At 38.0% G+C, this 12,529-nt stretch overlaps 1 protein-coding gene across 3 annotated transcripts; it reads right to left on the reverse strand.

The window, feature by feature from the left end:
• Positions 1-4,830: 4,830 nt before the first annotated feature.
• LOC110496818 (transmembrane protein 60) lies at positions 4,831-12,275 on the reverse strand. 3 transcript variants are annotated; one of them, XM_036956111.1, is made up of 2 exons: positions 12,197-12,275; positions 4,831-6,155 (listed from the first exon to the last, which is right to left on the reverse strand). In XM_036956111.1, exon 2 carries the CDS (start codon positions 6,077-6,079, stop codon positions 5,747-5,749), a length of 333 nt encoding a protein of 110 aa, XP_036812006.1. In that variant the 5' UTR covers positions 6,080-6,155; positions 12,197-12,275; the 3' UTR covers positions 4,831-5,746. The 3 variants fall into 3 exon arrangements, with proteins under 3 accessions (XP_036812006.1, XP_021428524.2, XP_021428517.2); XM_021572849.2 differs by lacking the exon at positions 12,197-12,275 and adding an exon at positions 7,215-7,563; XM_021572842.2 differs by lacking the exon at positions 12,197-12,275 and adding an exon at positions 6,453-7,113.
• Positions 12,276-12,529: the final 254 nt, after the last annotated feature.

Raw genomic sequence — 12,529 nt, forward strand, 5'->3', positions numbered from 1 at the left:
CTGAATTGACCTTGGCCTTTCTAGGGAGTTTTCCTAGCCACCGTGCTTCTACACCTGCATTGCTTGCTGTTTGGGGTTTTAGGCTGGGTTTCTGTACAGCACTTTGAGATATCAGCTGATGTACGAAGGGCTATATAAATTGATTTGATTTGATTTGATTGACCCCAGCTCTGATCACACACTCACTGAATCCAGCAATCATCAAACTAGTGTAGTTTGATTTTTAATGCACATGTCTGTTAAAGGACAATTCCACCACTTTTCAACCTAATTTTCATTATCTCCAGCATCAACATATGCAAAAACGGTGCATTTCTATGTTTTGTTGAAAAAAAAGATAAAGTTGAAAAGTTATGAGTTTTTTGGTGATTTGGGTAGCAAGAAAATCCACTCGCTTGGGATAGAAACTCGATCCTACCCTGTGTTGTCACAGAGAATCATTTTCCCCCTTATCTTTTTAACCACATATCATAGAAACGTGCTGTTTTCACATATGTAGACACTGGTTTGGTGCTGGAGATTATGAATATGCGGTTGAAAAGTGGCAGAATTGCCCTTTAACCTTGTACAACCAACCGGAAATCTCATTCTGTTTCACTATGCAGATGGCGCCGCAGTAAAAAGTCTAGCAAAAAGAAAGTTAGACGCACAAATATCATACCCCTGCAAAATGCTAACCTTACTGTCATGGTGAGAGGTTAGCATGCCTTGGAGGTATAATATTTGTGCGTCTTAACTTTCATTATTCACGATTGATTCAGGACTGTCTGTAATCATGGCAGAATCAACATGACTGTAGAGGTGTTTAGGAACATATTCTATTCTTATTTACAATAAAAGGGACTCCAAAATGACAATATTTACCATGAATTTCTATTGGGCACAAAATTATCTAAAACAAACAGCAAATGTATCCAACACATTTGTAGAGTCACAAGCTTGATGTAATCATTGCGTGCTAGGAATATGGGACCAAATACTATACTTTGACTACATATAAGTGAATTTTGTCCCAATACTTTTGGTCCCCTAAAATGGGGGGACTATGTACAAAAAGTGCTGGAATTTCTAAACGGTTCACCCAATGTGAAAATTCTCTCTGGTTAAAGTGGACAGTCTGCACTTTAATATCGTAGTCATTGTATCATTTAAAATCCAAAGTGCTGGAGTACAGAGCCAAAACAACACAAATTGTGTCACTGTCCCAATACTTTTGGAGCTCACCATACATTTAAAGTGAAACTCCCAACACATAACATGGGCCCAACAGACAAAGCCATGGCCAGGAACATCCAAGATCCCCTTCAGTGTCTGCAGATCTGATGGAACCTGATAGGTGTAAGGCTGCCGACAATGGGATTTTGTGTCTGAGAATTTCAGTTTGCTTTTTCAATGGGAGTCATCTGTTCTCCGATGAATGACAACGGATGGTGATTCTCTGACAAAAAAGGCACAAATGGTCCGTCTTTTGGCAGACAAACTTGTCCGAAAATAGTTGACTTGAGTAGATCTACATCATAGGCTCTATACGATTTCATCTATGTTCAGGAGTATGAGTTTGGCCGTAGCCCATTACAGGTAGAATATTAAGGAATGTTCTAAGAAGTGTTGTCAAACCAGGCACACCCCCAGCCGGTGTTTCTCAATCCATTCCTGTGGGACTCTAAAGGGATGCACAGTTTGGTTTGAACCCAGCATTAGCCTTATTCAGCTCATATGGCTAGATGATCCTTTCTTAGTCGAATCAGGTTTGTTGGTGCTGGACTAAAGCAAAATAACATTTACCCTCCTGGGTGTGCCACAGGAATATATTGAGAAACTGCTATAACAAACAACAAAATATCACAGAAGACAACATGGCGTTAATATGGTTATAGATCCCTTTCTAACCCTGATTCTGTGGTTGCCAGTAGGAATCATTCCACCAATTTGGTGCCTTTTGAGATGTGTAATTTGTGAAAAAAAACATTGATTTCACCAAATTGTAACATTCTGTCATAAAGAGGAAATGTTCAACTTAATGAATGACACGTTTTACCATCTCAATACTATATTAAGTACAGAATGGTTACCTGGAGGGAAATGGGGGAGGGTTACGCTTTTTTCAATTTCAGTCAAGGGGAGGGTTAAGTATTTTTTTAATATAGCTTAGGGGAAGGTCATGTCATTTGTAATTGATAAAATGTCAATATTTTTCAATGTTTTAGAATTAGTTGCTTATTAGGCTATACACTGTGTATACAAAACATTAGGAACACCTTCCCCCTTTTTCCCTCAGAACAGCCTCAATTCGTCGGGGCATAGTTTCTTTGACATTCAGACGCTGAGATACAACCTTCTATAGCAGAGGAGACCAAAATTAACTTTGCTTGGGAAGTCATCTAATTCTGTTACTATCAATTGATTAGGCTATTCACTTTCTGTACAATAGAATATGTTTTTTATGGAAACACTTGTGACCGTCTCTCGTTGGGTTAAGCCACGGAAGAAGAGTAGCCAGAAGTTAAAGCTTAGATTTTTCTACATCGGTAGGCCTACTTTGTCTGGGGTGGAAAGGTCAGCCTAACTTTTGAAAGTACCATGCTTAACGACGTCTACGATTAAATTATTTGCAAACAGGGACAGTTTGTTGCAAACAAGACATACTGATTTGGCATGGGAGAAATATGAAAATATGTACACATAGGCCTATGTCCGTTCTTGGCCTGTGATTTTGGTCATTTGTGTGGTATTAAAAAAGATTCTGCTAATATGTAATATGACGTAGAATTGCACAAATGTTTATAAACTGCTATTTTTTTCTCTGACCTGCAAAAATGATGATATATTCATGCAATGCTTTTACTATAAAAAATATTTTTCCACCACTACTCTTGTCCACAGTGTTCTGTGAACCCACAACCTTCTGATATCAAAATTCCAGCGTTGCCATGTAATGCTTACAGGACAAAGAACAGTTTGTAAAACTCCATATATACAGTGCCTTCAGAAAGTATTCATAACCCTTGACATATTTCACATTTTGTTGTGTTACAGCCTGAATTCAAAGTTAATTAAATATGTTTGTTTTTCTCACGCATCTTCACACAATACCCGATAATGACAGAGTGAAAACATGTTTTTAGACATTTTTCCAAATTTATTGTAAATTAAATACAAAAATATCTCATTTACATAAGTATTCACATCAAAGAGTCAATACTTTGTAGAAGCACCATTGGCAGCGATTACAGCTGAGTGTTTCTAGGTAAGTCTCTAAGTGGCATTCCACACCTGGATTGTGCAATATTTGCCCATTATTCTTTTCAAAATTCTTCAAGCTCTGTCAAATATGTTGTTGATTATTGCTAGACTTCAGGTCTTGCCATAGATTTTCAAGTAGATTTAAGTCAAAACTGTAACTTGACCTAGAAACATTCACTGTCTTCTTGGTAAGCAACTCCAGCATAGATTTGGCCGTGTGTTTTAGGTTATTGTCCTGCTGAAAGGTGAATTCCTCTCCCAGTGGAAAGCAGACTGAACCAGGTTTACCTATAGGATTTAGCCTGTTCTTAGCTCCATTCCATTAATTTTTTATCCTGAAGAACTCCACAGTCCTTAATGATTACACGCATACATGATGCAGCCACCACTATGCTTGAAAATATGGAGAGTAGGACTCAGTAATGTGTTATATTGGGATTGCCCCAAACATAACACTTTGTATTCAGGACAACAAGTGAATTGCTTTGCCACATTTTCTGCAGTATTACTTTAGTGCCTTGTTGCAAACAGGATGCATGTTTTGGAATCGTTTTATTCTGCACAAGCTTCCTTTTCCCACTGTTAATTAGGTTAGTATTGTGGAGTAAATAAAATGTTGATCCATCCTCAATTTTCTACTATCAAAGACAAACTCTTTAACTGTTTTACAGTCACCATTGGCCTCATGGTAAAATCCCTGAGCAGTTTCCTTCCTCTCTGGCAAATGAGTTAGGAAGGAGGCCTGTATCTTTGTAGTGACTGGGTGTATTGATACACCACCCAAAGTGTAATTAATAACTTAATTCTCAAAGGTATATATAATGTCTGCTTTTTTTTGTTTTACCCATCTACCAGTAGATGCCATTCTTTGCGAGGCATTGGGAAACCTCCCTGGTCTTTGTGCTTGAATCTGTGTTTGCAATTCACTGCTCGACTGAGGGACCTTACAGATAATTCTGTGTGGGGTACAGAGATTAGGTATTCATTCAAAAATCAAAGGGGTTGAATACTTATTGACTCAAGACATTTCTGCTTTCAATTTTTTATTAATTTGTAAAAACAATTACAAACACAATTCCACTTTGACATTAATGGAATATTGTTACGGCCAGTGACCAAAACATCTCTGTTTAATCCATTTTAAATTCAGGATGTAACATAAAATGTGGAAAAGGTCAAGGGGTGTGAATACTTTATGAAGGCACTGTAAGGCTCTGGTCTGTCCAATAAGTGAGGGTAAACGGTAGACATGTTCTCTGCTATCCACTTTGTTTTAATTATTATTTTTGGTATAGGGCCATTTTGTTTTTTTCAGCGTTCAGGGAGGGTTTATGTCAAATATATTTTTGCTGCAGTGAGGTCCGCTTTTCTCCATGTAACCGTTATTTTAAATAATGTTCACTCCCTAACTAGGGCTTTACAACGATGGTAAAAACTGAGATTTTGGGGAAAAGTGGGTTAAAATCTTCCTGGAAGTCACAGAGGGACATGTAAAAATGCTGAATTTTGGCACTTTAGCAAGTCTTTATTCAAATAAAAACATCTGATTTATTTAATTCTCTGTGGTCTATATTAAAGGGAACTTCATTGAATATAACAGTCTTTAATTTCAGGCTTTGAAAATGTCTACTTAAAATATCAAAGGAACGCAAAAGGCACTCATTTTGTGGAACGACCCCAGTAACAGTACAAGTCCTGTCCCTGAGTCACCAAGACCTACAGTTACAACACCCCGGAGGGCAGGCAATCCCTCCCTCCATACTCTCTGGATTGGGTCAGATTACCAGTTATGTAATTCACTTCATTTCACACTGAGCCGTGTTCCAAACCATAGAAAATGTACACCTTCTCCCTTCTTTGAGGTAGTCACTGATCTGCATGTGATTGGATAAATGAATGCAGGGACATACTGTTGTATAATCAGTCATTCTGCTTTCACCAATCCAACCCAGGCAGATATTTGAAAACTTCAGCAAAGTAGAGACATTTTATGGTTTGTGTGTTTCTTCATGGTCTCCAGGGGAAAACATATCCCTATCACACTTAAAAGAAACATATTCAATACCAATGTTCACATATAAACCCATTGGACCTAACGGTCCCAGTTATCAGAGAATAACACAGGCACATGCACAGACCAGTCAGTCTGTCTGGAGAGCAAGGGTTCGAGTCTGCTTACGAATTCTCTGAATTCTCAACCAACAAGTCTCAAATATCACACGGCAGAAAAATTATTCACTGGAGCATCAATTGAGTCCCACACATATATTTGAAAAACAATGAAAAGTTTGTTAACAAAATGACAGTAAACAGCACAAAATGTCATTCAGTTACCAAACTTTGCATTTGCATTGTTCTTCGAGTAAATGTATTTTTGTAACATTTTCTGAAGAAACAGGAAAAAGTTTCTGCACGCTCCCAGTCAGATGCAAATGTTTTTAATTATAGCTGAGCAATAACAAATCAGCTATGGATCAGCTGTGGAATAGTCCCAGTCTTGACTTCAGTCCACCACACTGAGCCAGATGTCCGTCAGCCTCTCCAACCGGGCGCACAGCGTCAGACAGAAGCCCAGTTTCAGCAGCATTGCCACCAGGTACAACACCCTCTGCCGCAGGTTCTGCTGGTCGTCCCGTGGGTCATAGCCAGGCTTGCACCGACCCGCCATCTTCACCACCAGCATGAGGATGAGAATGGTGTCAAATGTCCATACAGGGAAGAAGATGAGGAACCAGTTCCAGTGGATCTTGGAGTCCAGTTTGAGGACCAGCATGATGAGGAATATGAGGGTGAAGGTCCATGACAGTAGGACTCTCTGGGCCAGAGACATTCTCATTTAAGTGAGGGGTGGCCGCCTGGAGGGTGTACGTTAACCGTGACACTGGCAAGTTCTGGTCAAGCGTGAGATGAGCCTGAAGGTGGGACACACACACACAACTAGGATGAGAGACAATATTTGCTAAACATGCCGAATTACACTGGATGTAGGAGGGAGTAGCAATGTTGTCTTCCTGGCAATGGTGGATCATCATCATCATCAATCTAGTTTGCCATTGATATGACAATTTCCACTTAGTCAATTAATGACAACAATATATTAGTTAGCGTATCTAGCTATAGTTCAGCAACTACCGGTAGCTAGCTAGTCGAATTTAGCCAAATCTAATCGAGCCGAATTGACATTTGAGACAGGCAGCCATTCTCCTTACCTGAATCAGAGGATTGGTCACCCAAAAAAATGTATCTGTAAAATCCATATCATGAATAATACTGTGTTTTTATTGGAAGTTGGTTACGAAGTGGCTACAGCATTTTCTAATGTTTAGGTTTATCTTCCGGGAGTAGTTAGTGGAAAATAAATTGGACCCTCCTATAAACCACTACGATGAAATATTCTCATGAGGTTTGTCAATCATACAAAACACCCCTCTGATTGAAGGAAAATAAAAACGTGGAACCGTAAAGTACATAAACGCTGTCCATACTTGGTTTAGTTCAGTCAATTAACTAAATGAAATATCGTCTATTATATCACAGATAAGCCATTATATTGTCCAGACACTCCATTGGCCACTCTAACGTTGAAAATAAATGTCTTCAAAAATGGAAGGAAGTCGAGGAGGCAAGATCAGGTGGGACCCTTCTAGCCAATGAGAGGGCAGATACGAGTGCGATAACAGGCACAACTTCGACATAAAGTATTTTCTCTCAAAATGTATACTTAAATCCGTACACTCGTAACAACCTAAGTATTGTGAAACTACACGAAACAAATAAACCATTACATTTTTTGTTTACCAAATTCGACACTCAATAACCTCCATACAGAAACTCCTCGCTTAGTGAGCGAATAAAACGCCACCTGCTGGAGAATACAGATTTTGGGCCCAGTTACCCCTTGCCTCTGCCTCTGATTATATTGACAAAATAGACATGACCGCTCTAACAATGGAAATACATGTTGTACTCACAGATGGAAGGCAGGCGGTAGGAGGCAAGATCAGGTGGGACCATTCTAACCAATGAGAGGGCAGATACGTGTGTGAGCAACACGCCATAGAGATAGTTAAGGCCTCAATCTTTGTGTCTGTGCCATTATAAACTGGGTGGTTCGAGCCCTGTATGTCCGTGGTAAGGCAAAATACTTATTTTTACTGCTCTAGTTGCGTCGTGCATAAGAACAGCCCTTAGCCGTGGTATATTGGCCATATACCACACCCGGGCCTTATTGCCTAATTGTAGCATCTGTGACAGCGCCTTCTAGGCCATCTCCATTTTTTATAAATAGTTTTACATTTAAACATCCAGTCAAATATCTGTCTCATTGTTCTATCTGTGGTAGTAGAAGTAGTATTAGTGTGTCACTAGGTAATGATGTAAATTATAACACTTTTTATGAACGTACGTGTACAAACGTGTGTACGTTTGTTTACCATATCATGGGCAGGAGGATCTAACAATGGGAATTCAAATCACCTGTTGTATTAACCTCCGTCACGTTGTTGCCATTGTTAATAAAGCAATTGTTCACGAGAGGGCGTGCTAAACAAAAAAAAAATTGCACGACTTTGCTGCGGTCAGATGAACGCCCTCTCGTGTACAACTGTTTTAAAACCTCTTAAGGATCCAACCCTTTTTCACCTTTAGCCTAAAATGACATACCCAAATCTAACTGCATATAGCTCAGGACCTTAAGCAAGGATATGCATATTTTTGATACAATTTGAAAGGAAACAGTTTGAAATTTGTGGAAATGTGAAATGAATAACAATGGCAACGACACCATCGAGTGATTGCATACAATGGCTTTTCTACAACTGGTTTACATTTAAATAAAAAATGTTATTTTGATAAATAGGCTACTATTTCAGTCGTTGTTTTCTTGTTCTATATCTATGGACGCCACCCAGTTGTTCATTCTAAATGTTCCGCAACGCACTTATCGCTTGCTAGCCAGCCAACTAAAGCTAACAGTCAATTCAAACCTTGCAGCTAGAATACCAGCAAAGTAGCTGCATTTAATTTCGTTTGAACTGTTTTTCTATTGGCATTCTTTTGCACATATCCATTAAAATGATGTTGATTCATTTTGACTGGCTGAGAAAAGATGTCCTTCTAGTCCTGATACATAAATTCGAAATAGGACAGTGGAGATCGAATTTCAATATTGAAACAATGCTGCAAATGTTGAGAGACAGACATCAATGTTTGTACAAACCCCGGTTGTGTTAGGCTAGAAGCAAGGGGAAATAATGTCTAGATGCTTTTTACAGTGGAGATCAAGTTAATGAATTGGCTGGGCTGAAGGGACACTGGCTGCGCAGGGAATTCTCAGATGGAACGGAAAACAAGATGCCCATTTTTGCGTCATAGGATTACCGCTAAACGTTTTTTAGTATGGTTTGGAATATGTCTCAACCAATCACAATGCTTGTTTTGACCAACCCTTTGCAGAACAACGTTCTTCAGCCGCCACAGCCACATTGATGCTCGAAGGTAGAACGGGGCTAGTGACTGTTTCATCGAAAGTATACTATAGGGGCTTGGGAATAGAATTACATTGCTAAAGTAGGCACATATTTTGTAGGAAACAACTTTGCCATCATCGTATTGTCAAATGTACTTTAGACAGATCGCAATGTTGTCATTAGCTAGCAAAGCTTGTGAAAAATAGATAGTAATGCTAATGTTAGCTTGTTCAAATCTGGAGGTCTCCCCTCAATCGTAGTTGGGTAGCTAACATACTGCATCTAAAGTCAATCTGTCGAGAAAAGGTTTCCTCCTACCAATTATTTGCCTTCTTTAGAAATTACATGTTTTCAAGCCACAGTAATGCACGTTAGAAAAAAATCTTCACCAGCGCCCAATGTGGATGCATTGAGTAGAATACTCAGTTGGTCATTAGTCCTAAACATTAGTCCTAAACCTAAATCAATAAAACGTCACAATAAATTGCTGAGCGCTAGATTCGCCTGCTGATGGGCAATGAGATCCCCAGCTCAGCTAAAAGCATTGACAAATTGGTGCCGTTTTCAAGGTATTGTTAAATAAATGTTAACTACGATCAACAAAAATACAAACGCAACATGTAAAGTGTTGGTCCCATATTTCATGAGCTGAAATTAAAGATCCCTGTAATGTTCAAATTTTGAGCACAAATGTGTTTACGTCCCTGTTAGTGAGCATTTCTCCTTTGCCAGGTTAATCCATCCCCTTTACAGGTGTAGCATATCAAGAAACGGATTAATATATTGATAAAAGTAATCTTGTCCGAAAGAGATTTACAAGGTTATCAAAACGTCACGCCAGGGTAAACCTACACATAACACAGCCCGTTAAGAGGCATGGAAAATATGTTTCCTGCACAATTTTTCCCCTCATAAAGCTCTTTTGTGGAATAAGTCATTGTTCTACCCCAGCTCGCATGAGAGGAATATTGACTTTGTTCTTGATATTTTCGACAACAAGGGTAATATTCTCACATATGAACAATTTATAACATTGAAAGAGTTTCCAATACCTTTCAGAGAGTTTATTTCTGTGATCAAAGCCGTTCCCAGTGGTCTAACTACACTTATGAAAAATAATCTTAATTTTGGAAATGATCACAAAGTTTATCCAGAACTCAGATTGGAAGGCGTGGGTTTACTTGAGAAATATTGTTGTAATAAATATACAAGACAAATTCTTCATTCACAAAACCAACTTACACCGAGAGGAAAGTTTTTCTGGAACATGCTTATTCCTGACATTGTCTGAAAAAAATGCATGGTTAAGACCTTACAAATACTGTATACCAAACAAAGTTAAGGAAGTGCACTTCAGCATTTTACATAAGATATATGTAATTCTATGATTTCCAAATTTGTGGCTATTGATGATATCTGTGTTTTCTGTGAAAAAGAAGGTGAGAATCTGTCTCACTTGTTCTTTGAATGTAAATTTGTGTCAGCATTTTGGGAAAACGTTGCAAAGTACTTATTTACTATTATGAACACTGCCTATAATTTCAACATAAAATATATAATATGTTACTATTGCAATGATAACAAAACCACTGAAATTATTGTTAATTGTTTAAATTCTTGTTGCCAAATACTTTATACACAAACAAAAATTCCAAAATTCTAAACCAAAATTACACATTTTTCTGATTGAATTTAATTATCTTATTAAAACACTAACCCTAGTGAATAACAACAAGAATAACATCTTCATGAATCATTATAATAAGATATTTTCAGAGTGAATATAATTGCACTTAAATTGTTTCTTTTTTTTATTTTAATTAATATTTGTATGTTTGAGCATTGTTAATACCTGCGTTTGGTTTGCTAGACATGTTTGATGTAGCAATGTAAGTAGATTTTTCTATTATGAATAAAATACATTTCTAATTAAAAAAAACACAGCCTTTTAAGTGTTAGGATTTATGGGTAATTATGACCCCTCCTCTTAAACGAAATGACGGCTTGCCTCTTATACAACCATCGTTCCCTTATGCCATAGTTTGTACATCTCAATTGTTATATTGCTTAAATAGGTCTCTCATTAGTATCTTAGTCATAATTTTAGGCAATGTTGGAATGATGCATTTCATTGTTTTGCTTACTTTGTGTATTATAATTAGCTCATGTGCTTTTCTTCACCAGGAGGGGACACTATATAATGTTTTTGGGTCTGTAACCATGTTTGCCAGTGACAGTCCCTTCCCATTCAAATACTGTATTCTCTTTCAACAAGAAGTTTAGTAATAGACCCATGTAATTTCGGTTGATATAGCCAGGGTTGTTTTGTTTGCGCAATGTGCTGTCTGTGCGTTGGTATATGGTCTATTAAAGGGGATCCTCGTGATTGTATTTTCCTTTCTTTTTAGAGCACCTAATAAAATACTTCAAATGGTAGGCTAACCGCATCTCTCTCTCTCTCTCTCTCTTTGTCTCTGTGCGGTGGCTTAGAGCATAGTCAGAACTACAAATGTTTGATTATTCCATGCAAAACAATTGCGCATATTTAGCTCCATCATCAGAGTAATTCAGCAAGTAACTTCATGCTTTCCGTGATCAGTAAACATCAATTGATCATGTAATTTCAGATATGTATGGTATAGCCTCACGATATCGCTCAATATTGGCCACCGCCATTAATAGGGTATTTGAGTGATATAAAATAAAAGTGAGCTATACCGGAGTATGTATAGTGTATAGTCTTTTTTGGCCTCTGCCTGTCAAGCAGGAGAAGGATGAAATTTGCAGATGTAGGCAATTGTTAGCTGATAATGTTTACTTTGCAAACTAGAAAACTACTGGTTGAAACTTTGTACAGTTGGCTAAACATAGTGGTGAGTAGACAGACCTAATGTACTTTTTTTCTCCAACCAATGTAGGCCTACCTAGCAAAGTTAACTAACATTATCCCCTTTTCAACATGTTGTTTTAAGAGCGTATTTTATCACAATTGCTGCTGACAGACATGATAGGCTACATTGATTGATTTACCACGTTGAATTGGCTAGCTAACATATCACCTCAATATGGCTAGTTAACGAGCTAACTTTAAGGAGATAAACTAGATGGCTATATACAAATATTGTTTAAGTTTCTTGCCATCTATAGTGGGGATGACAGTAGTCCGACTGACAACTTTACCAGGACGAGGATTTGCCGATGTCAAGCTCTTTTCAAAAGCCTAATCTCTGGTAAAGCAAGCTAAATGTGGATAGGCCCTCTAGTATCTGAAATGACATGATCAATTGTTTACTGATCATGAAAAGCATGCAGTTATTTGGTGCATAACTCTGATGGAGCTAAATGTGGAATAATCGGAAATGTGGTGTTCTGACTGCTCTTCAAGAGGTGATATTAAACCCAAATAGTTCTAACATTTATTTCATCATCTCTAGAAAACGGCATGCAGTTGTCAATGGTTTTAGCAGAGATGGTGGTCTCCTTACCCCCCAGCAGCCAAATCTAAGGCACAGCACTGTATTGTGAAGTTTTGTTGATAACGACCTATAACGGGTTATATCCATGATGAGTACTCTATCTCTAAGACAACAGGCACAACTCAGATAAAGTCGGGTTTTTCAAAGTTGCTTAAATGCCACGTGTGTCCACTTAGTGTATTAGTAACAATCTAACCATTATGAAACTTCCTCACCTAGCAAATTAGCAATTACATTTGTTTTTGACAGTCTTTGACCACCATACAAAAATTCCTTACTTCGTGGGTTTATTTTCATGGACAGATATATATTTTTTTGCCCTGTGGAACCTCTCGCTTTGCC

This window comes from Oncorhynchus mykiss, chromosome 2 (assembly GCF_013265735.2).
Source record: "Oncorhynchus mykiss isolate Arlee chromosome 2, USDA_OmykA_1.1, whole genome shotgun sequence".
Classification (NCBI taxonomy): domain Eukaryota; kingdom Metazoa; phylum Chordata; class Actinopteri; order Salmoniformes; family Salmonidae; genus Oncorhynchus; species Oncorhynchus mykiss.

Excerpts from the sequence above, each read along its gene's own strand:
- LOC110496818 (XM_036956111.1), bottom strand. The coding sequence starts at position 6,079 with ATGAGAATGTCTCTGGCCCAGAGAGTCCTACTGTCATGGACCTTCACC.